Consider the following 25725-nt stretch of genomic DNA (forward strand, 5'->3'; position numbering starts at 1 on the left):
TTTTTCACTTACTTTATTATATCTATCATTTCGTGATACAACCACCTTAATAACTTCTGAATGGAATTGATAATGGGATTCTTTCTTCTTTTCCTTTTCGCTTATTTTCGTATATCCTTATTTGGATAGCAGTGCTACTGTTACGACACACTATGCGTCACAGAATCAGTCATACTTCCCCAGTTGCCAAATTCAAACGATAGGTATTCTTATCAATGAGAAAATAATGGTATTAACCAAGGTTTGGACTTATATAAAGTTTATAGCAAAATTATAATTTAGTGTAACGAAAATAGGAATTTGAGTGAACTATCACAAAATTGATACCATGGAAGTATTCGTATTCTAAACGTGAAATCAAAATATTTACGAATCAAGTCTGTCTTTGATTTCAGTCTCGTCCCATATAGTACACATTACGTTAGATCATAGATCGTAGACAATCTTTTCATAGAGGACAATAATGACACACCAAATTTAATAAAATTCTATAAGATTATAACCAAAAAATATTAACATAGCAACAGTACGATTCTACTCACTCTATGAACTGTCACTGTTACTCTTTTGTTTACGTTCTTCTTTCTCATCGTCGTATTTTCATTGATATTGGTGCGCGAACCAGTCTCTGTAAATTTATTATCATTCTAAACTCCTCCTAGGGTGTATTGAATCCACTAAAAGAAAGAAAAAAATTATCAATCATTTTGAATTAATTTTTGAAGCGTTATTATGACGCGCAGTAATCTGAATGGCAAGTAATTCCTTGGTACGACGGAAAAAACATTTGTCGACACGAATACAGTCAATAAATGAACGTTGATTTCACGGCCCAGAAGATTCACGGCTCGATCACGATTCTCTCGATGCTGACCTCCCCTTTTTATATCGGTAAGCGTTTTCATTTATTTCTAAAGCCTGATATTCACTTGGATGCAATTAATTTCAATAGTTTCAAACAATTCGAAAACTTTGTACAAAGGCGACAATTGGCCTAACTAGAATTAAGGAATATTATTTCTAACAAAGAAAACGTGTCTGTATATTTTGATCAAAATTGAAGCCTTAAATTGATATAACATAAGTGTTATTTTATATATTTTTAACTTTTCTCTATTTGCATTCTTAGAGCAATTATGTTTTTATGTGATAATTAATTAGATGAATGGAATAATTAGGGTATGTCAAATCCACCTGACTAATTAAACGTTAAAATATGAAGGATGGATTAAAATGGGTTAAATCGGTGAATTGAAGATTACCGTCGAGTTCGTTGGACCCTGAGAATATCCTGATGGCAGATTTTGTAACCGGTGATCGGTATTTCGCGCTCGCGATTACGCGACCGAATTCGAGGCGGGTATCGTCGCGGTTCGGCAGAAAAACGAGCTTTCAAACTGGCCCAAGTGGAAAAGGCGGGAGCAGATTTTTCGAAAGAGGCAATTATCGATTCGTGTGGTCCCACGATCGCGACCGTAGCAAGAAGCGGATAGAGACATCGGCCACATTCCACGGGTACGAAAGGCACGCCGAGAACCCAATAGGGACCTCCAACTTTTCTCTCTTCCTTTATCTCGCTCTTTCTGTGACCGTCTTGCTGTCCGTTTTGCCCTTTCTGTTTAACATTTCGACCGCACAAGGACCACCCAGAACCATTCTCATTGCCTGGCGCAATATTCAATACACCCCACGTATATCAAACACGCGAAAGAAAGAAATGGAAAATTATTGCAAAAGGATCCGGATATCCTGTGATTTCTGCTAATTTTTCAGACATTCGTCAATAGATGTCTTACTTTGTTAATGAAAGAATTTATCGCAATAATTGATTCGATCGGACCTGGAACGAACCTACTCCAGTGGTCTACATTTATTACACTTCTGACTGACATAGCTCGTAATTGTGCGACTTCCTATTTATATACCTTATCATTAGGTAACAGTTCAATGTCCTCTAGAATTGTGTCTATTGTTTGTTTGCACGTGTCACCTTAAAATAATGTGGTACTCGATTTTAATTACCAGATTTGTGATAATTTTTAAGAATATCTCGTTTGATGATATTTTGAGGAGTCAAATCATCTTAAAATAACACTTATGATATATCAATTTGAAGCTTAAAATTTGATGAAAATAACTACATACATACACATGAAATGAAAATGCAATTAGAAATGCTGAGTAAATTTCTATTGTATCGAACTATGACCTGATTTTTGCTCGTTTCTGGAAATCCTTTTAATAGGAGGAAACTAAGTCATGGTTAAGGATTTATTTAACCCGTTTTCAATTTCCTAGAGAACAATATAGGCTAAGCTCTTCGAATTTCTTCCACTTCTCCGTTATTCCATTGCAAACTACATGTTCTAATTACACTTAGGAATTATTGCACCTTGTTTCGAAAAGGCAGATTAAGTTGAATTCTCTTTAACTAATCCTTTCACACAGAAAATCCGATTACGTGTAAATGGGATAGGGTTTAAATGGAATTTTAACAGATTGGTTGTAAAATCCACCCAAACGTTTATAGATGTTGCAAATCTTCATCTTTGCTTTGCAAATGCGTGGAATTCCCCAGATTAACATAAGAAAAAGTACAACAAAGAGTGTTGCTTATTAAATTACAATACATTCATTATTAAAACATCTCGCGGATGTGTCTGAAGTTACAATTAATTTCTAAAAGAATTATCAAAAATTTTTATCTAGGAGCATCCAAATAAATAATAAATGAACTACTGTTGGTTAATTTTCATTATTGCTCATTCTAAAGTAATTTTTTGAACTGTTTATATCTCTGCAAAGTCTGAAGAATTTAAAAGAAGAATACGTAAACTTGAGAAGTGCATCAACGTTAAGGCACTGACGTTCATTAGGCAAAAAGTCATTTACTATATTTAGAGGAGCTATTTGACGTCACAAGACTCACGACTGTTTTCCTTTTCCGCATCGGTTTTTAAATTTACCGTGGAATAATGCTATAAGTTGATGTAATACCTACTCGGCTTGATAGTCGAGTATTAACTTTTAATTTGCATTTCGAAGTGATTATTAGTTACAGTATGCATAATATACTCTTCCTCTCAAAAGTCACAAGGTACTTATTGAAATTTCATAAACATTTAAAAGAAAAGGGATTATCCTTTTCTTTCTGTGCTACGACTTCGAGCGGTAGATGTGTATTGATGACACCTTGACTAGTATAAAATTGAGCTAATTTGTATAACAAGTAGACATTAAAAAGTCGGCAAAATGAATTCGTCACTCAGTAATTTTCAGAAAACTATTGTATTTCCCGCGAAACACTAATCACTTTGACTCATTTAATAAAGCAACTGGCGCCAGTGTGATGTTTCCTTTTTTTGTTTTTCGTGCTTGTTTTCTTTTTTTTTTTCATTTTTGGATCACGAAGATGCATACATTTTCTGGGTAACATCGACTGGTTAAGTCACCACTTAACCCTTTTATGGCGTGTTTGAACCGGAAGTGAAATCTTGCATGCAAATAATCAACGAACTGACGCACGCCACTAATTTCTCGCAGCTGCGATGACAGATTTGTAAAATAACATTTACGTGGTTACTAATTTTAGTTTAGTCATATTTGCAATGTAAGCCGAGTCAAATTTCTCTCATAATTTTGATTGAACGATTATGAAGATGATTCGAAAATTGCAGCAATACTTTAAGAAGAAAACTATATTTTTTAGAGAGAAGTGGTAAATTACAAAATAATTTTGGTAGGGAGATTAAATCGTGTAAATGAAAGGATTAAATTAGTTTTGTAAAGATAGTTTCATTTAAGTGAAACTTCTGATGTACGAAAGGTGAAAGTCAATCGGATTAGGCAAGTATTAACTACCGAATATTTGCCTTATTTGCCTTTGGTTTTCAATCTCATTTACACAAAACGGATAATTCTTAATCGGATTAAATCTTAGGTGCATGCAGTAGGTGCTTTTCTGTCACAAGTTGGTGATGATTAGACTATTAATTGTATATTAAAATTTTAATTCTTAAAATATTTAGACTAAAGTCAATTGTATAAATATTTTAGTCTAAATATTTTACAATCCAGAAAACAAAAATAATACACATAAATGTATAGTCATCGTCGATTAGAAAATTAATTGTGAGAATCATACATTTCAGGAAATAAGATTCTGAATTTCTAATGATCGGCGTCGTTTATAGTCGTGTCGTTTTAGAATCTTATTAACATCTTCATCGTTTAATTAATAAACAAGCACGGGCTTTGCGAGTGACACACTCTGCGAGGAGCAGCATTTTAATTTAACCAGTTACCATACGTGACCGTCCTCACGAGTTTTCTTTTCCACTAGATACACTCGATTATCTGTGTCTACTACACAGAGGCGAAATTTCACATCTTCTAATGCAATTTTTAACGATAACGTAGGAACATGTACGATTACTTTGAATAATTTGAAAGAAACATAGAACTTGAGTGATTAGTGCAAACACTATATCGTAGAATTAATTAGGTAGCTGGTTATTAATGACGCTGATGTGGAATTTTGAATTTTCATTATTTGCTTTTGTTAGTAGCATAGAGAATTAATTTCAGGATTAAAATTTAATTAATTCACTTGCTTATTCTTACTTGAAATTCAAGTTAATTTTCTATAGTAAACTCAAGAATAAAATTAACAAACAAAAGGTAAAGGAATTTAAAATACTGTATCAATCTGTATCTGGATCAATCAGAATCATTGAAAGGCAGATTAAAATGTCAAGGTTCCTCTAGAAGAGATAGTGAACGTTGAAATTCGTAACAAACGTGCGTGAACGCACGCGACAGGTGGACAGAGTTTCTAGGAGGTATATCACCGATAGTTCGAATCGGCACGCGTACTTCCCCAACCGGCGACGACCCGCATAATCCCATAAGAAGTTGAGTAACAGTAGAATGAATTCGGTCGTGCGACGTTTAACTCTGATCAAGACACTGAACCAGTGCTCCTTAGTCAGCCCCTGCTAGTCTTTACCCCTTTTATGACTCTCAGAGGTAGTTACCGGCCTTCTAACCTGACGGATTAACTTTCTGATGCACGGAGGGTGCAATAACAGCTTATTAAATTTTTGTAACACTATGGTTCTTAATCGGATTAAATCTTCGGTGTATGCAAAAGTACTTTTTCCATCATAAGCTACTGATGATTAGGTTACTATTTGTATGCGAAAAGGGTGCAAATATTAGTGCACAATATGTGGTGTACCGTAAGGGATGCTTTCAAATATAATTAAGTATACAAAAGTTGGTATAATTTACCACTTAATCCTGCGTCAATCTTGACCTAGCTCTAGCAAACGTAGAGCGATATTAATTAACTGAAGTAGAAATACAGTTGGGACACCTGGGGATTTCTCTCTTAGTCAGATGCAACAATTCAAGGAAAAGCAATTAACAACAAATGAAATGTTATTTTTGTCATTTCCACTTCACCGACTGATACTATTCGCATCATGAATAACGTCATACGAGATCCTTATCTCCGTTGTTATATAACATTCCTGCGTATCTTGATACACGTATTACGTGTCCTCGCGATTTCTCGGACGTTTCTGTTGCACTTGACCCCGAAAATGAAGCGTGACGTAGAGCGGCGCGAACGCGTGTGCCATCGTAGGCGCGAAATTCTTTCGCAAGTATCGGCGAGACAGGCGTAATCATTGTGAAAATTGCTACGTCATTCTGTTAACCAGTTTGTACCGTAAGAGACCGATAGCAGCGAAAGTAGAAGGATGAGACGGAACAGGTGGGTCGACTCTGTTTCGAAACCTTCTGACGTCTACTTTCGAAGATCGATCCTATTTTAACCCGTGATATCTTTCACACTACTTTTCATCTCCGTGTGATGTCACGGACGATCCAACCGTGACATCAAAATCTACAAACCGTTAGCCTGATCGTAACACGATTTTCAAGGCTGATGTAATAGAAATCGCTTAGTCATAGAGTAGGACTAAAATTTAACACCGTAAGAATGAGACATACATTTCTGTTCTAGCTGATTGTTTTTTATTTTAAATAGGGATAAAGATAAGTTTGAATGAAATTTGAATACGACGATGGGAGCATTGGTCCTGGACCAATTTAGAGAATTCAGACTTATTCAGAAAATGCCAATTTCTTCATATTATTATAATTAACGGAAGTACGGAAAGTGGAGAAAATGATCATCCCCCTCGTACAAATGAAAATAAACGATATAAATACAACTTCGATGCGTGGTATGATATTGATTGTGTACCGTATCGCACGAAAGAATGCAATTAACTCGAATCAATTTCCTGTTAATGAGAAAATGACATCTTGGCGATGCTAGGATATATTCCGAGAAAAAGCGTATCAGAGAAATATCGTCCGTTTATTCATAGAAGTACCGTCATTTCCTTTTAATGAAGAATCTTCAACTTCCTTCGAGCTAACAAGGGTTTTTCGCTGAGTAACAAAATACGTAGCGGAAATCAGTCTAAGGAAAAGTCGCCAATAATTAAAAGGTGAGGAGAAAAAGTACGGAGTCAGGGAACTGAAGCTAATTCATCTATCGGTATACATTTAACTCCTTGTAGCAAATAGAAATCATTCATCAATCATAAAAATTTGTCTACTGAAGAAAAGTCTTAAATATTGCAAAAACAAAATGCTAAAATTTATACAAAAAAAGTAAAAATTGCATGCATCATTCAGGATCTAAAAATGTAACGGTAGTCTAAGGAGATGATTATGCAAATGAATGAATCGAATATGAAAAAGAAGACACTTGGACGACGAATCATCATCGTAGATCCTAGTAATTGTCATCTTTCATCGAGCATTCGTTTGTTATCGTCCCAATCTCGTCTGCAATTAATAGACGCCTGTTGCACGATCATCGAGACCTCACAATTATTACTATTATCGTCATCTTCTCTATTATTAACGTTGTTATGTCTGCGGAAACGTCTGTGTGTAACGCGCACACACGCTGGACGTTCTGACGTCGACGAGTCGTCTCTTTAATTGGACGTTCGAGAGATGAACACCGTCCCACGAATGCGTTGCATACAAAAATGTTGTTTTCTGAACGGCGCGGAGTATCTCGGATTTAGGTACGAACGGTGTCGTGCCTTTGTCGACAACGATAATTAACAGAATCGCGCGTACGACAGCGCTAATGACGCAAACCCTGCTCACCTGTACCGGGATGCCCCCACGGAAACGGCCCGCTCTCGGTTTGCCAGTCATTTATAAAAACACATTAATACAATGTTGATTCTCACGAAAGCAAACGAACCGGCTAACGATGCGTCTCGTTGCGAGCGCGGAAAAACAACTCGCGTGCCGACGACGACGGAACGTTCGAGCAGCTGCGAGGACTGAGGCCTCCTTTGCCTGACATACCGAAGAATCTGAAGCACGGTACGTGAATTCATGTGAGATAGTTCTTAAAAGATGAATATTAATAATAAAAGCGTGAAATGGCAAGTTCCGAATCCAACAACTGAAGGAGGAATGAAAGGAAAGGTGATAAGGATTGAAATTCGGACATGACAAACCCGATTTCGTGCAAAGGAAAAATTCAATTTCTGTACTGGAATCTTATGAAAAAATGGAAAAATATCTTCGTCGAGAAATTTGCATGGCGCACAGCGTCCATCCATCCATCATCATCATCGCTGCAACGAAGACAAAGTTGATTTTCAATGATCTGTGTGACAGATGGTATCGCGGTGTGCACCTGCGAGAGTGGAAGGTTGTCGGAACGTGCCGGTATAGGCATTGAGACTTCCACCGCGAAGTCTCCGGGATCGGCTCGTTTAGATGCCCGGCATCTACTACGCGACCTGGAGTGGGGATAGAACGGATTGGTGGGGGTAAAGTGGTCGCTGACGGGGAGTTATGAATGAGTCGCGGAGTCCTGACCCACGAGTGTCGCGTGGAGGGGGTCCAGCGCGAAGTAGGAGCGAAGAAGGGGATGTCTACCGTCGGCAGGAGGTGGCAGAGTGGCGGAGGCGGAGGAGAAGGAAGAGAGAATAATAGAAGAGAAGCAAAGATCGTAACGAGAGGAAGGAGAGATTGAGAAAGAATGAGAAAGAGAGCGAGCGAGTGAACCAGCCAGCCGGCTGGTTGATGAAGGAAGGGTGACGATTGGGTGGGGATACTTAGGTTTGACCGAAAGCGGGGTGTGGGCCACGTGCTTCGATGCCTTTACAATCGTATATAGGCACCGGTCGACCGAGTGCCCACTACCATACACTGTGATAGTCATACACTCGGTCGGGCAGGAGATAAAGGAGGAAAAGGAACTCTTGTCGAAGAAGGAAGAAGAAGGCGACGAACGAGGAAAAGAAAGGAAGTGAGGAAAGAAGAAGAAGAAGAAGAAGAAGAAGAAGAAGAACGGTAAAGAGAATACACAATAGATAGAGAGGGAACGGGGCAAGAGAAACGACCTACCGACAAGCAAGGCAGACGGACAGAAGTCCACCTTCCACTTCCATTCCCTTACGTAGGTTCACTCCTACTATAACGACGAACGAACAAGCCTGCCTATAGCTGGCTTCTCCTTCTCTGTTTCTATACCTACCTACCTACCTTCCTCTGCGCCATGGTTAACTCGGACAGAGCCGAGAGGTGATACACTCGATACACTCAGCCGGACGAGGGCAACGAATACCTCAGTCACCTCCTGACATTCGGTATGGTACGACCTTACCCCACTGGCGCGCGACTAACAAGGTGCCGCCAACACAAGGGCTGAGAATACCGAAAAGGGTCCGCAGACGTTGCCGGCGAAAGGGATATATACAACGGGACGAACGGAGACACGCAACCCGGCCAACGGTATAGAGAAAAGGACATTTAAGAGAAAAAAAAAAAAGAAACCGAGGACCACCCTTACAATTATCGGTGTAATCAGACTGATTCTTTTTTTTCCTTTCCACGCGTACCTCTCCCCCGCCACATTCTTAAGCATCTACCTCCCCCTCTCTGAGACGGCATTCGTGTCACCCTCTTCTCCCCCCTCGTATAAGAATCAGTGCGTCGCGTGTGTCAGGACCAGTGCGAAACGGATTGTGATTCGGTGCGGACAGTTTTTCACCTATAGTAATTGCCCGTGCCCTCGCGGACACACCGGGCTGCCCGCGTCCTCCGATACACCGAGCGTCGCTCGTCACAGCGCGTTTTATCGAGGAATCAGAGGGGTCAGGGTATCGGGAAGCCGTAACAGTAGCGGCGCGATACATTGGCGCTGGTACACGCGGAGGATAGGATACGTCTCGCTTGCTCCTTGACTGCCACGCGCCACCGCGAGTGTCCGCGTGCCACCAGAGTGATCAAGTGCTATGCGATTATGACAGTTGCCGAGGATACCGCGATCGCTCACGATCGGCAAATGACAATGGAGGCGATTCTGAGCCGTGACCAAAGGACCACATCTCACCGAGTTCTCGATCATCGTATCACCCAAAACGGACCGACCAAGACGTCCGCCAGCGGTCTGACAACATCGACGAAATGGTGCAACAGCCGGGAGACGAATGCCCGATACGCGAGAGTAATCAGCCCGAGATTGCAAAGAAACGATCGCGATCAAAGACACTTATCGTGTGATTCGTACCTCGTACCTGCCTTCTACGACGATCGAGGGATGCGCTCGAGACACACTCCATCTGTCACTACGACCACGTGGCTCAGTAAGTCTACCAGAACTCTAGAACGCGTCGATGATCGAGTGCCAACGACAACCCCGGCAAAACTAGCTCCTTTTTAACCATCTTGATCTATTCTTTCCATTCGCAAAAATAAAAGTGCAAAATAAAAAATTTCACAATCAATTCGTTTCTAGAAAATTTTGAAAAAATCGAGGATAATTATATAATTATTATAGAACCTATCTCTCATTACACTTTAGATTATTTTATCTTGACTAAATGTTTGATGTCAGCATAAAAATTGCATCCTCCTTCCGGCTGCAACGACTTCTCTGAATTGATACGGTCAGATACGTTTCTGTGTCATTGTCTCGATTGATTTATTCGCCTACGAATCAAATTTATACACATCGTTCGGTTACAGTCAGCGTGTAACGAGTTACAGTTAATGGAAAAACGTGCCTCGTTGCATAGGTGTCATTCATTATCGCTTTACGCATCTCCGTTCGATGTGCAATGCGCGTCCTATGCATCTGACGCTGACTCACGTAAAACCAATGCTTTCTTACGTAACGATCGTCCAGCATCTTTCCTCGATTCTATTTTCTTCTCCGCGAACCTCTTACTTTTCTATCGTCGCGTCGAAATTTCACCCTTCGCGCGATTCGTTCACCCCGTCTCACCTGTTGCATCGGGGCTGCGCCTGGTCGAACAACGCTCCTATCGTCACGAAGCTTCCAGTTCGGAACTTTGCAAAATCCGAAGATAACTCACGCGTTTTGCTGAAATTCAAACGTAAGCGGGAGTCTGGCAAACGTGATCGCGCAATGTATCTTCTTTTTTTATTTTCGTCTATCCATTGTCCCAGGTGGCATTCTCTGTCGATGTTTGACGTCACTTTTGAACAAGTCGATGAACGCGTTAGTCATCCTTCTTGTAACGGTCGTTCTTATCGATTCCTCTTCGTCCGCTTCGAAAGCGATCCGCTCGCGTGCAACCTCCTCTTCATCGATCAATTACTAATCGCGAGAGAATTTACCACGAAATCGACGAAAAATGTGACTCGGACGCGCCCACCTGTTGAACGTTCCTGTTGATTTAATTTTCACGGGTCGTCTTTACTTCCGTGTATTAAAAATTCGGGTGGGTCGAAGCGTCTGCAGCTGGAGGTGCGTTCGGTGGAAGATGATGTAAAGAATAGACGGAGAACGGGTTAGAATAAACAGTAGAAGACGGTCGACACGTACCGCGACCTACCGCAACGCGCACGGATCCGGGCATGGGCATGATCTGGATGATAAGGGGGTGGCGGGACGGGCGTAATGGGGTATAATTGTCGCGAGTAATGCGAGGACAGTGCGTCATTACCGCATTTTTCAGCATCTTCTTGCAGGCGAGCAGAGATGCTCCTTGCACCGGCTTAGCGCGTCTTAACTTTTTTCCAAGCGGTCGCGGGTTCTCTGGAATTTCGTTGGAACGCCGGAGCCGTGGCATCGTCGTTGAGGTAGGTCCTAGAGTGTACCGTCGACACCGTCCAGGGGGGCGAAAGTACGTACAAAAGACGCGAGTGTCGACCGTTAGATGACCGGCTACCAAAAAGCGCGGTAATCGGCCGCCGTTGCGCGGGAAAACGTTATCCGATTATTTGGCGGCGATCCGGTTAAACTTCGGTCTCGTCGATGGTTCATTTTTTGATCTTCCTTAAAACCCCCCAAAAAGATAAAAAATAAAAAAGATTTAATTCGAAGATAATCGCGGTATAATTGTTAGTCGAAGCAAATGCGATGATGCGTTCCAGGTGGCAAGGTTGCAACGTCGCGATCCACAGGTGGTTCTTTCCATTTCTTACGGCTTAAGAATGCGAACTTGCTCGAAAGAGGCACTCATCGTTGCAATTCCCTTCCCGGACAAATTTGGACGGTCGCGGAGTGGACACATCGGTATAGTAATTAACTTTCAGCGGCAGAAAAATGTGGCACAATTAAAGAAACAGGAGAAAGTACACGATGCGTACGCGTACGACAAGAAAGGAAATATAATCGTACATGTTAAGATCATTTACCTGGGATCGGTGGCAACTTCTGGTACGATAAAAATACTTGCTGCATTATTGAATAGGTACTTGTTTCCAAGCGTGTACGCTTCTTTCGCGCAATTGCTAACGGATAATCCGTTCCTAATTGCGCGTTTTCCGTTTTAATCGTCGTTCCACTGAATCGTCCGTTTTCTTCCCATTCCACAAACGCTGAAACCGGCTGCAAGCACGAAAACCTCTCGGTTTGTTGTTTCTTCTAAACGGAGCGGGGCGAAATTTTATCGAGGAGCATGCCGGAGTGTCGATCGTCGAGCTCACGTGGCCGATGCAAGTGCGTGCGAGCCAATTCACGTGACCATCGTCGAAACTTGCCGCAGTGTGACCTATCTATATTCTCGGCCGAATTCCATTATAATCTGCTCGATTAAAGCTGAGACTCGTGCCTTCTAATTTATCGTCGTACGCTTCTGGCCGTCGAATACCAAGAATGAACTCATCGGAGACTCGAGAAGCGACTGCTTGAAACAATTATCATAGTCTGTCTGGCCAACTATTGCCCTATGATCTGTGCGCAGAACCGTTGTCTTCTTGCCTTTTCTCACCTTGACCCCTCCCCACGTGAGCACGATCGGCCCGCGGGGGAGGAGGCGCAGAATCGCATGGATGCACGCGACCAGACACGGTTTTTCACGGGGAGCAAACTTCCCTGCGGCAAATTACTCTCTCACCGAGACGCGAAACGCACTTAAGAGCCGCTCATTAATATGCGTTAAGTGTCCGAGGTGTCTCCCTGTCCTCCCCCCTCGTTCTCTCCTTTTCGCTGTATCTCTCTCTCTCTTTCTTTGTCCGTTTATTTTTCTCCTTGCGACTCGGGAACGCGTCCGTCGTGCACGTTGCATCACGCCTAGCTGCACATTGAAATTAAATTCGTAAGCGCCCCTGCGATCGAACAACATACCTACATTCGCTGGTCCCTGATGCGACCGTTAGATCCACGTTCTTCATCATTTCTTTCGGGAATCTCCTTAGAAACGGCTCAGATTCTGTTCAATTAGACTTCTAATCGATAACGAGATGATCTGAACACGATGGATTGTGTTTGTTAACGGTGGAACAGGTGGTTTGATCAGCTGCTTAAGACTTAGCTGACTGCGTCTTAAACAACGCGGTTTAGATGAACCCTCGCATTACAAATCCATCATAAGGTGTTCATTGGAACATTGAAGACGGCCGGTAATATCCTGGAGGGAGGGACGAGGGTATTTAAACGGAGAAAAGGGAACTCCGGTACGCGGTTGGCCGCGGTTGTTATACATCGTCCGAATGTGTACGCGACTGCCGATGGTTTGTCGTCGCATCGGTGCACGTGATTCCAGGCCCCTCATCAAGGCTCGTAACTCGTGAAATAATGCGACGACGAATTCGCGTGGATGTAATTCGACGGGCAGTGATCCCGAAACTGCCGGATGATCATAAGACGGCCTCGATCGGAATCCTACCATTTAGGCTCTCACTATCGGCGATGAGTGAACCAACGGCGCGGGGGGGATGTACGACGGGATGGTAGAAACAACAAGCCGGAAGCTGAGGAATAATTTCTCTCGAGGGCATCCTCTCTGGAACCTCTCACGTCAAATCGCTTATTGCTACAATTATTCTTATCGCCGACAATTCATTTAATTGCGTATCGAAACGTTCGGCTTGTCGGCAATTGGAAGTAAGAATCGAAGAATTTCAATTTTATTACTATTTTACTTGATTTCCTTCAAATCTTTCCTTATAAGATTGTTAGGCACTTTATTTATTTCAAATCTAAATGAGGAAAGATCGTCGACATTAATGATGCAGTTGAATAAAACTTGAAATTTATTCAGAAACCTAAGCTGTCAACGGATCGTGACTTTAATTATTTATAGGATTATTTTGATTTTCAGGGTTAGGTAGTCTTTTGGTGACTCTGCTCGTGGTCTCAGTGCACGGTGCTCCGACGATGACCCTCGAAGACAGACGACTGAGCTTACCCCCGAAGTGGGTGAATCCATGTGGCCTCGCTGCCGAAGATTTTAACGGTGATTTGGATGTGGTGCAGCTTACAGATTCGCAGCTTTTATCGCAAGTTGTTGTTCAAGCGAGAACAGCCCTGATGCACGCACAGCTTTTTCGTGATGATTACGTGAGTACCGTTTTACAATGATATCATTTTGTTGTTCTTCTTTAGGTTTCGTTGCATTGTCCTTCCTTTCGAGATAGGGTCAATTAAAATCTCTTCTTGCAATTAGAAAGTAATTGGAAAAATTAAAAGAAGAATTAGTCTCTTATTTTGCTCATTGTCAGTGGAACGTTGTCTCATTTATGACACAATTTTTTTCTTTGAAATTTGAAAATGTTTCGTCAATCAGACATAAAGATTAAGTTCATCAATGGTTCAATAATTACCGACGTGACTTCTGATGGGGGTCGGACGGGGAAGGGGGGCATCAAGCGGAAGGCAGTTATGGCAGTACTTCCGGTCGTACGGACGTTGATCGTAGAGTCACACACAGACCTTCGAAACAGATCTTACGAATCGTTTTTCGTACGATATAGTCCCACTTCATTTTCACCTGTCAAAATCTTACTTCCATTGTTTGGAAAATTTTCTTTATAATCTGAGGAGCTACCTGTTTCTCTAAGGCATAATGAAAATGACCTGTATTGATACTTAAAACTGAAATGAAAATAAAATCTTAAATTTAATTAAATTTTTTAAATTGAATCAATAAAAAAAGAAAAAAAAACACATTATATAGACACTGAGTAGCCTGTTCGAGTAAATTAAAAGGGAAACAAACGTGGATGCACCGTTTCGACCCAAACAAGCTCAAAAAAAGCGCAAAATTTGTTGAACAGTATTATTTGCAATTTAAAATATCTCTTTACGTAATGGCTGGACTTTAATGTTTGAATATTATCGTCGATTGGAAAGCGGCCGCGATAAGATTATCCCCGTTTCTTTTATTGCAAGCAATACCTAAGTACATGTATCTTTTATTGCTGGTAAATACAGAGTATCCTTCCAATCATTGGAAATCAAATTCCTCAGTACCGCGTGTGTGATATTTTGGCAATCTAGCAGCATAAAATTATTGCACCAAAAGAACAATATTTATGATCCATATGAAAATATCCAGGTGTCGTGAAATTACATCTTCACTTTAATGCTTTCAAAATTGGTTTGGAAAATACAGGAAGTTTGAAGGTTTCATCAATTTTTATGATAATTGCTTTCACAAAAAATTTGTATCTCCATAATTGTTGAATATACGTACTTCGATTTCTTTTTTCAATCAATTTTTCTGTTTTATTCATTAATTCATTTTTATAGCACTAAATGTTTATTTTACTTCACTTGGAATGAAAAATTTTTACCATAAAAATTCTTTGCTTTTGCATTTAATAATCATACCAAAATTTCTATTAAATTAATTAATCCAGTGTAGTAACCCTTAGTAGCTGAAGAGTTAAAGAGACGTGCAGGAACCAAAGGAAAATCCTTCGTTCTCCCTTTAAACATTCCCTACTGACATAGTTCACACAGCAGCAGGTAGCTCGCTCCGTTACATTTCTTTTTTCCTGAATATCATCAAATGTGTAAGCGATCTCGAGTGGGAGGGGGTGAAGGAAAAAAAAAAAGGAAAAGAAAATAGATCCGTGCGACCGTGCACGAAGATCCTTCGTTTCGAAAGAATCTTCCCAGCCGATCGTGCCTTATTATCTCTAACCAAGGACAATAAATCACGGTCCGGGTTCGGCCTCTCTCGTTGCTCAAGGTTCCTCTTCTGAAACGATCCGAAAAAAGAGACGTGGAAACCGCAACTACGGATCGAAGCTACGGTTACACACGCGAAACTTTACTCTGCTTAATTTTCTTTCTTTTTAGGATAGATTAAGCTCGTCCCTCCTCCCCCTAGTTATGCATCGTGCACACGTGTCGACACGATTCCGGGTCTCCAGTTAACTGAACGTCCTTACGTGCCCGCCAAATTCTTGGATCTCGTCAGGCTCATCCTTGACGATCGTTCCACGTGCTTCCTGTTTCTTTATACACTTCGGGACGCGTTCGGGATCCTTGTATGCAACCTGCAGTTTAAATTACACTGCGTCTTAGACCACGTTTCTTTCTATTCTTCCTTAACCCTAGAAGGATCAAGCAGGGAGCTTCAAGATTAGTAGAAATCTGATTTAGCGATGTTTGCAATGATGAACCAACTAATTTAAAACCTATAATTAACAAATATCTTATTTCCAATTCTATTAATTTTTTAAAGGATTGGATCATTTAGTTATTTTTGCAACATCGTGTGCCATTAGGAACCTGTATGCCGTCATCTTTCGAGAAACCCGTTTAAAAATCGAAGTCGGACAATTGGTATCCTTGCTTTGTAAAGGAATTAACATTCATTGCGTGCGACCGTAAAGGGTATTTGTGTGTTCCTTTGTGCGTATAGGGCCCGTTCCGCCCTGTGGTCCCACCAAAGTCGTTGTGGAAACGTTACATCACCGTTCGACGATACTCGATACCGATGTTTTCTAAGTCAGCGCATAATCCGATATCGCTAGCAGCCTTTCTTCCTCTGCCTTTCTCTTTCTTTTCCTCTGGTTTCTCGGCTGAAACGCATCATTTTGCGTCATTCGGGAAGGAAAAGCAAGTTTCGCGATGGTCAACGGTGTTCCAACGAGGAGAATCCAATGGGACGTCCCTGATGTTGATAGCGACTGTTGGCGACGCACTGTCTGGTGGTCCAGTGACGTCACTTTCCTGGTCTCGTTATCGTTTCAACGTCGGCAAACACTGTGTAGAGGAAAGGCAGATTAGCCAAGGGATACCGAGAAGCAAGGAAGTTTCGTGAGACCGATTTTGCTCCCGCGTGCACGTGGCCTGGCTTCGTGATACTATTTCGATCCGCGAATCCTTTTGTTTGTTTGTCACTTGTTACTGCTACTCACTCTTTGGTTGGATTAACTCCCTCACATGGAATGTTAAGTCTCTTTGACCCAGTATTAAATTTTGTATACGATTATGGTAACATTGTTGCAAGGTCTCTATTTACATCAGCATCAACAGCCGGTACTTTAAATTACACTCTTCAGATTTAATTGTCTGAATATAAAAAATTCAATCTTTTGTCCCGAGAAAAATGTAGCAATCTATTATTTGTACAAATTCCAGTGCAAAAGTCAATTTCTGCAAATTGCACAAGGGTGTAAATCATTGAGGGTAGGTGAAATTGGGATTGAAGTTAGAAAAATATGTCAGTATTGAATGAAACGGTACGAATCGCTGTTCAGTGAGCAGAGTAGCAGAAAAATACGTGTCGTAGTGCGTACTGAATGTATCCAGGCGAGTAAATGCATTGGCGGGTTGTATATCCGGTCTGCGCTTTAGTATGCAGGCGGAGTACCGGTGCGGTGTATAGATGCCCTATCCTTGGCGGGGAGGGGCAGCTTCCGATTCTGATTTATTGGAATCCTCCGCTTCCGATATTTTACCCGATTCCTTCACGTACCGACGCGCATATACGCGACTCGTAGACGTCGGACTTCCTATCCATCGACAACTGAATATCGGATATGTAATCGCATACACATTGGTCATGACACTTTACAAGGACGTGTCACACAATTTTCTACTCCCGCTACTATATCCAATTTCAATATCTGAAATCTAAAATCCAAAACAAAGACACTGTGTGCCGGATACGAGTCGCAACAAAAACGTATAAACAGTCTAGCATGATTTGATGACATAAAAGTATTGGGAAATATCACTTATGGCATATCAATTTAAAGATTAAGGTTTGAGGAACATTATTATATACACGCGCCTTCCATTATGATTCTTAATACAAAATGGTTAGTTGTCAAATACAATGAACATCAAAGCAGTAGATGGGATATTGTTAACAGTCTGACACAATTTCATGACAGAAAATTATTACAAAATAACACTTGTGATACATCAATTTAAAGCTTTAAGTCTGATAAAAATGACTGTGTAAACGTTTCATCAATATTTTTGATACAAATGAATTGATCCTCTGTCAGAATCGACTATTATTGATTTGACGAAAAATTCGAATTGAAATGAAAATGAAATGATTTTCTTCGGCAAGAAACGATTTCCTTTGTGTCTCGCGAGCCATTCGATCGTTTCGAGGCCGTCACACCGAAATTTTATCACTTCTAATAAGCGGCGGAAGGGTGAAGCCGCGCTAGAAGAAAGACTGAGAGGCTAATTGATTTTGACGGGTCCTCGGTAGTACCGCAGAGACCATACCTACTCTCTTGCCAGCCTACTTCCTGTCAGTTTTCAGCCACGGTTTTACGATTATTCCGTGCCCCGGTGTGGCCGACGAGACTTTTACGAGGCACAAAAGACCCGCGTCTCAGATTTGCTCGCCGCCAGTGGTTGTTAGCGACAATTCCTTTCATTCTTCGCTTTTTCTTTTTACCCTGTTCTTATTTATCCGTTCTTTCGCTAAAAACGTTCCTCGTGATTGCCTTGGAACGAAGCAACAGTAACAGAGATATACCCCACGCATTTCACCCGACCCATTCGTTTCGAAATCGATAATACACCACCTTTCCTCCTAGAGAGAAACAAAATGTACAGGGTATACCATTTGCAATTATCTTTTCAACTATTCAAATTCACTCCATTTTAAAAGGGTCAATAATGATAATAATAGTTTGTGATGCAACCAATGACCGTTCTGTTTTGGAAGGTTTTTATAGCTCCATGGTGGGTTTCGTAACCCATCAAAGGATCGATTACCGATCAAAGAGTGCGGTTAGCTTTGGTTACACTGAAATCTGGTTATATATGCTCGGGATTCATCCCTCTCCAGTGTTTAACCCTTTTGTTGTGGTATCTATTGTGTAATAATCGGATGTCAATCGTTAACAATTGATCAAATTAATGTGTTATTATATTATATTCTATTAAAGTTTTAATATTTACTGTTTCCTGACAGTCGGGTGATTCTCAGGAATGCTGTTTGTTTGTCGACGTATTATCGCAGTTTGCAGGTCGTAAGAATAGTATCATGCGATGATTATTTCCATTCCTGGGTCAGATAAGGGTCTGGATAACTTTGTTATCTTAGCGCGGCCCAGCTGGTCCAAGGCACGAGGTCGAAGACACGTTCAATGATAGTTCTGCTCATTTGACGTACTTAATTAATGAATGAAAGGGTTAAGAAAAGTTCCTCTCTCTCTCTCTATAACTATATAAAACGTGCACTCATTTGAGTCACACAATTCTGTTTTCAAAGAATTTCCTTTCAAACGAACCTGCAACTAAATTGCATCGCTGTTATCAAATGAGCACACGCTTGAAATGATGTCTCTAACGTTTCAACGCGTGCCAACGTTGACCTTTCATTAAATCCATTTGGAATAATACGGTCGGTAGTGAAAATTTCGTGGAACGTGGCCTCCGATGGACCATCCCGAAGCGGTGACACGAACCGAGAGGGCTTCACCCTTCGTTCACTCCATGTGACAATGATTCATAGCGTTTAGAGTTTTCGCTTCTGAATTTAACAAGGAGCATCGATCAGTTAAGCTAAGCAAGCGTCTGGCTTGGCGCCTCGGTTTCCAAGTAATTTCTGGGTAAAAGGTCTAGCTTTCGCAAGTTGACCCACCTCTCGGGTATTCCCAAAAAGTCAGCAACGTAGCCGATGTCTGCTATTTCGTATAGGATAGCCTGAGTGACTATGCTTACTCATCCGTCCACGTTCCCATCGTACCAAGAATCAGGGATATCGGGAGTGCTGCTGTTGGTGCTCGTTTAATCGGTGACTAAACCCGCTAACCTGTTATTGAACCATACTGCTCCCATAATGAAGGAGCCGTGCACAAAATTTTTGCATATGTATGAACGATTGGTGATGAATACCGTGCCCGGTGTATCAGGATAAAGACGTTTAGTGTTTCATGGCCGATCATTGGTACCCTTGGTGTGCTGATACTGGTAATTTACGCGTAACGTAAGACCCAGCTTGATGAAATTATTCTTTCTTCGTTAAGAACTTTGATACCTTCTTGTACTCGTTTTTCATTTTTATTATCCTGACGATTATGTGGGCAAAAACTGGTTAACAAGCTGTATACTGGATTTAGTACCATTTTTCGAGTAATATTAACCTTTTGCTGTTGTATATTACTCTTAACCACTATATCGAGGATACAGCGTATATTTTTGCCCTTTGAAGTTTCCCTTTTAACGCAAAATAGATATTTAGTTTCTTGATCAAAAATTTATAACTACATCAGGAGAATATGCTTGCCTTGGGCCTTAAGCGAATACAAATGTAAAGGGTTAAATTTCGAAGGAAGGACAACGATGAAACTGAATGCTTCTACAATTTTTTCTTTCACTCATATCAGATTAATTGCATATTTACAATATGATTTGATTTTATAATTCTAGGCCAAACGAACCTTCAACATCGACTTCGCCGATCTGCATTCGACGTTTAAGGATACTCGTTACGACTGGCTTCCTGGGCTGAACGAAATTCCCAAGCAATTAGGAGAAATGCTGGATCAAGAGTACCTCGATAGATTAGAGGTATGTATGCAATATGATTTGTCTAGATAATATTTTTTCAAAATTCAATCTATACAAAGATTGTTCTAAGGATATTATTTTTATGAAAAATTGTTTGTTCTTTTCACAGCTCGACACAGCCCTTATTGATGCGTACGAATACATGCAAAAGTATGCAGTCGGCTTGGAGCAAATAGTTTGGGACCAAGAGGATCTTCAGCTTGAGTTTCGCAATCAGTTTGAGCAAACGGAATATAAACTGCGAACGGTGAGTAACAGATTTTTGTCTCCGTAAATAGTAGTACAAATTACAATGTTTCTTCTGTTTCCTTCGTTAAAAAAAAAAATATTGCACCACTTTCACAATAGTACTGCCTAACCGAGTATAATTAGCCTGAATCACGTTACGTTCCATTGTCGCAAATGAAAGAAAAAAAAAGTACTTTGCTCCTTTTACGAGTTTTACGCAAAACCTTCGAAACTAATTGTAGACTTTATAGTCGTAAAATTGAAAAAAAAGCAACTTTATGAGTTTATCGTTCATTGGAATCCACCAGTCTAAATCGTTCTTTTGTCGCGCCGATTTCTGTTCGATTTCTCTGATTTCCCGATATTCTTTTTGTAAAGAAAATATTGTGTTTCAACATTTTTTCATCTTTCTGAGATCGAAAATTTTTAACTAATTTTTTTCGTTAACGATGCCGTATGTATATGACTATGTGAATTACTTATTAAGTTTGCGGAGTTCATTAAGTTTTAACCTACTGACTACCGACGCGACGCCTAAGCGTCCTAATACACACTATTAGATATTATGTAAATTTGGGGTTCAACCGATCCAGGTACCACCATTCAAGGGTTGTGATCTGCAACCTTGCCACCTGCGACTGTGGTCTGCAGTGGGTCAATTCATGTATCCCCCTTTCCTTCTCAGCCAAAGGGTGGAAAAACCCTTCACCAACCATCCACTTAATTTTCTACAATCACCACAGTCCAATAACCCCCGAAAAATATTCTTTTGCAGGTGCTCTGCGAGCTGCAGGTAGCGTTAGTGGAACGTCAGTTATCGTCGCGTCCCGACGTGACCCGTGACATCATGTCGCCCGAGTTTCGTGCGATATCATCATCGGAAACGTTTCGAAATTTACGCGACTGGTTAATCTTCCGGGACTACATGAACGGCCTCGAGTATGTGGTGCAAGTGTTCGAGCATCTACGCCGAAATTTACAGTCCTGAGGATGGCAAGGCGGAAGCCGAAGAAGGGCTACCAGACGACGACTCGCGCATCTCCGGAAACCGGAACCGCGTACCAATCTGAATGGCGAGGTGTCGTCATGAGATTGGAGGCACGGAAAGACGGTAAAAGCGAGCTTAGGCTTGCTCTGTCAAGCAGGCCCAGAAGCTTTCGATATCCGTCCCGGTTTCTTCGAGATGCGTCTCTCCACGAGGATTATCCGTCATGGGTGCTGTCAGCAATGGACAAAGCTGCTTCGCCTATCGATATTCCTCCATCGTCTGGTCGCAAATCCAGTTCACTTCCATGACTTTCAGACAGAATCGTTTGATTTCCGTCGATGACTATGTGCTGGGAACCAGAGTCGTGCAATCATCAGCCCGGATTGGCTTTCGCCGCCCTTTACTTCACGATCGTGCAGACGCGTTCGTTTTTGTCCGTATCCAAAGTGTCGTTATTAAAGTGTTAAGATGGGTAGTAAGTGACAGACCACGAAGAGATCAGCCAGTTCCGAACGACATACTCGAAGGGAAAATTGTTTCGATGTCGACTTCTTTCGCGTCGACCGGTATAGCTGTTTATGCCCTATCCATTTTAGATTTCTTTTACCTTGTAGCAATTTTATCATTCAATCGTATCTAGTTTTTTTTTTTTAGAATATTTTAACAGTGAACTTGTAGTGTTTTTTTTCTTTTTTACTCGTGTGAACAAATTTGGGTAGTCGAAAATGATAAAACAGTCATGCCGATAAAACGTTTCAAACGCATTTCGATTGAGGAGTGTTTGAAAGGGTTTGAAGGCGTTTGAAACGGGACGCGAAACGAAGTACGGAGGGAATATAGGATTCGGAAGGGAATCCGTTTAAACGAGCTTGTGCACCGCAGCGGTATTATATCCTAAGTACACAAGAAAATACACAGTATTCGCGCTTTAACTTAAAAGTAAGAGAAGATGAAGAAAAGAAAAATCGTACGCGTGGTTATCACGCGAGCAACGTTATCACGAAATGATGACGTCCGTTGAAACGTCGTAAACGAGCCATCCACGTTCCACTCTTAATCCTACATGATAATTTATTTGACTAACTGTAATATTATTATTATTATTATTATTATTATATTCATATTTATTCAGATTATTTATTTTATTTTTATAAAGATTTTACATTGTCCGATTAACTGTATTTAAAGTGTCTAGTTGAGCTTAAAAATTATCTAGAGCATAAGAGAAACAGAAGAGGATATATTATTAATATTATTATTATTAATGTTATCAGTAGAATTTTAATGGTATCGTAGGGGAAGAAGAAGGAAACGCATTGACGCTGCTGCTGCTATTTCCCTTCGCTTGACCGTACCTCTTCAAGGTATGAAGATAATGTAAAGATAAGAGTACCATCAAACCCCTCCCCCCGTTACTTCTGTATCTTATTTATTTTCTTTTCTTTTCTTTTTTATGCAATCACACGAAACCGATTTTATCTCGACATTTGTTCGAACGAGTGGTCTTTTTAGAGGAATCTTTTTTTCCTTCTTTTTTCTTTTTGTTTTGATACTCACACGAAATTCTGGCAGGCTCAACGAAACTCACCCCTCAATGGCACGAAAGTATTATTTCATTTTTATTTAATCACTCGTGATATTTTTACGTTTTTTTATTTTTTTAGCATTTTACTTTTATTAACACTTTGACGTCCCTTGTCAAGGATGAACTTTTTACCTCACTTTTATTTATTTTATTATCTAACAATTACAATTTGGAAATTGGTAATTTTTATTAGAAATTTTTTGACTCCACAGGCTAATATATTTTCTTATAACTAAAAAGTTACAAGAGCCATTGATTCTACAAAATGTACAACCGTCAAAGTGTTAAAAAACCAATAATATTTTTACCATTTTGAGATATCAATTTTCGCGCCAGAAAAAGGGTGGGTCACGCTTAGCCTTGCAGAACAGTATTTGCTCGAAGATGATCGACTTTGCAGACTTCTATCGTACTTAACCATTTTTCCTGCTGAAACTAATTCTTGTTCATTTTATTGGCGGCCTATAAGCTTACCTTAAAATAGTCCTTTTTTTTTACAAGCGTGTAACATTTTCAATGTCATATCATCGTGTCTGTGATATGCATCGTCGAACATCTCTCAAGTAAAATGCTTGTCATGCCCGAATCGAAATACCTGATTCTTGTGCCGAGGAAAGAGGAAAGGTCGAGAAATGAGCAAGAAAGAAAGAGAAAAAGAATGAACGTGTGCATGTGTGTGTGTAAACGCGAGAAGAAAGGCCGATCTGTGTGGCAATGTCGATCTCGTGAATCGATCTCGAATGCGCATTTCATTTTATCACATTATTTTATATATTTTTTATTTAATAGACCGTCGTTTGTTTCATTTTTTTAAGCATCAATCATCTCTTTTTTTTTAGTAAGAAAGACTGCCATTTTAGTTCGGTTTCATTTAACCCTTTCGATAGCAATAATAATTTCTTTGGCAAATAATAAGAAACATTATTCAAAATTTTATTCCTGAAAATTAAAGCGAAGGGTCATTAAAATTGATAGGTTGGCAATTAGATTCGCGATTTTTACATTCTCTTTCCTATAGAATTATTTGTTAAAATTGAATAAATAATAATTTTCAATTAGGATAAGTATCATTTCGGTCAATGATATTTTGCTACATTTTTTGGTGATTTTTAATTCCTTGCAATGGGGTGGAAAAAATTGAGGATTTAGTTGTTAATCTACTAAGGAACAGTATTAAAAATAAGTTAATTTTAATAATAATCTGAAATCAAAAATTCTTCCATGCTCTGAGGAATAAAAAATCGAATTCTCATTTATCCAGAAAGTGATGGAAAAATTATAAGAAATGCGGCTAATAAGCGTAAGAATATGGTTATGATTATAACTAATTTAGTCATCTATCTGTGAAATAATTATTTAGAAAGCTTGTTAATAAATTGATGATAAATAGTAATAGAAACTGTGAAAATTCATTGTAATAGTAAACTTTGTATTTTTAAAAATTCACTATAATTATAAGTATCTCTTTCTCTCTCCACTTACCAAAAACGTGAGTTCAAAATATAACAACCAAGTCATAATTACGATCATTCTTGCATGTAAGATCTTATCATTTTCCAATCACTCTCAGATTAATAAGCGTTGGAATTTTTATTTCTGTGCCAAATTACTCAAGTGAAAGAATCTTTAATTTTAGATAATTACCAAAACTTATCTATATTTAACACTGTCATTCTCAAAACATTAACGACGGTCACTGATGACTGAAACCACGAATTATATATTCCTAATCAAATAATTAAAAAAGGAAAATTTTAAATAGTACCAATATTGTACTATTTAAATAAAGTAGCAAGTGAAATGGCTAAATTGAAATAATAGGGTGTCTTGCTACATATGGCCAGTTTCACAATTAAGTAACGAAAGGGTTAAAAATCGAAAAAGTGTTAACGAGCCATAAATGAATATACTCATTAGGAAAGACTTGAATGTTCCACTCGTAAGCAGCAGCGCAAGTTCGAACGTCTATCAGCTAAAGACAATCCTACCGATTGCAGATAAGGATTTTGTCCTTTTCTTTTCAAATAGAATTTGTTTTATATCAATCTGTCAAAATTTGTATTCGTATCTGAATCAGTGTGTAATTCTTGTGTAAAGATACATGGAACGTGCCAGGTAGAAATTAGTAATCTTTCTGACAATATATTGAAGGAAAAATGAAGAAAATCGGTTTTTGATAAGATAACTAGGCACGTTCTATGAGATTGATGCAGGCAATATACAACAAATTTCGTGTAGATTAATTACGATTGCTTGGTGTATGTTGTACATAAACAGATTTGATGATATAGAAGCTACAAAGTATAATTATGTATGTGAATATGTAACCCTCTTGGGGGACACACGAACCCCCAAAATGCCCGCTCCGTTGTATCATATTAAACCAAAGACAGTTCTACATGGTATATCTTGCGTTTTCATTTGATTTTAATCACACCTTTCTTATCCTTCTATCTTCCCATCAGAACTGTATCCATATGGAAGATTGAGGAACTTTGTGATCCATTTTCTTCCAGACCATTGAAACGATTTCAATGATAAAAAATGACGGTATGCGGTAGATGATTAGTTGCTAATTTTTCTGCCGGTGTAAGTTAGCCTGGTCGTTTCCCATGA

The 25725-nt window shown here is 39.9% G+C and overlaps 1 protein-coding gene across 1 annotated transcript; it reads left to right on the plus strand.

Moving 5' to 3' along the window:
• The first annotated feature begins 8454 nt into the window (after positions 1-8454).
• Positions 8455-25514, plus strand: LOC114877501. Its single transcript, XM_029190163.2, has 5 exons — positions 8455-9701; positions 13629-13867; positions 20168-20308; positions 20418-20555; positions 21312-25514. The coding sequence occupies exons 1-5, from the start codon at positions 9359-9361 to the stop codon at positions 21522-21524; spliced, it is 1074 nt and encodes a 357-aa protein (XP_029045996.1). The 5' UTR covers positions 8455-9358; the 3' UTR covers positions 21525-25514.
• The last annotated feature ends 211 nt before the right edge of the window (positions 25515-25725 follow it).

This window comes from Osmia bicornis, chromosome 9 (genome assembly GCF_907164935.1).
Source record: "Osmia bicornis bicornis chromosome 9, iOsmBic2.1, whole genome shotgun sequence".
NCBI classification, from domain to species: Eukaryota; Metazoa; Arthropoda; class Insecta; order Hymenoptera; family Megachilidae; genus Osmia; species Osmia bicornis.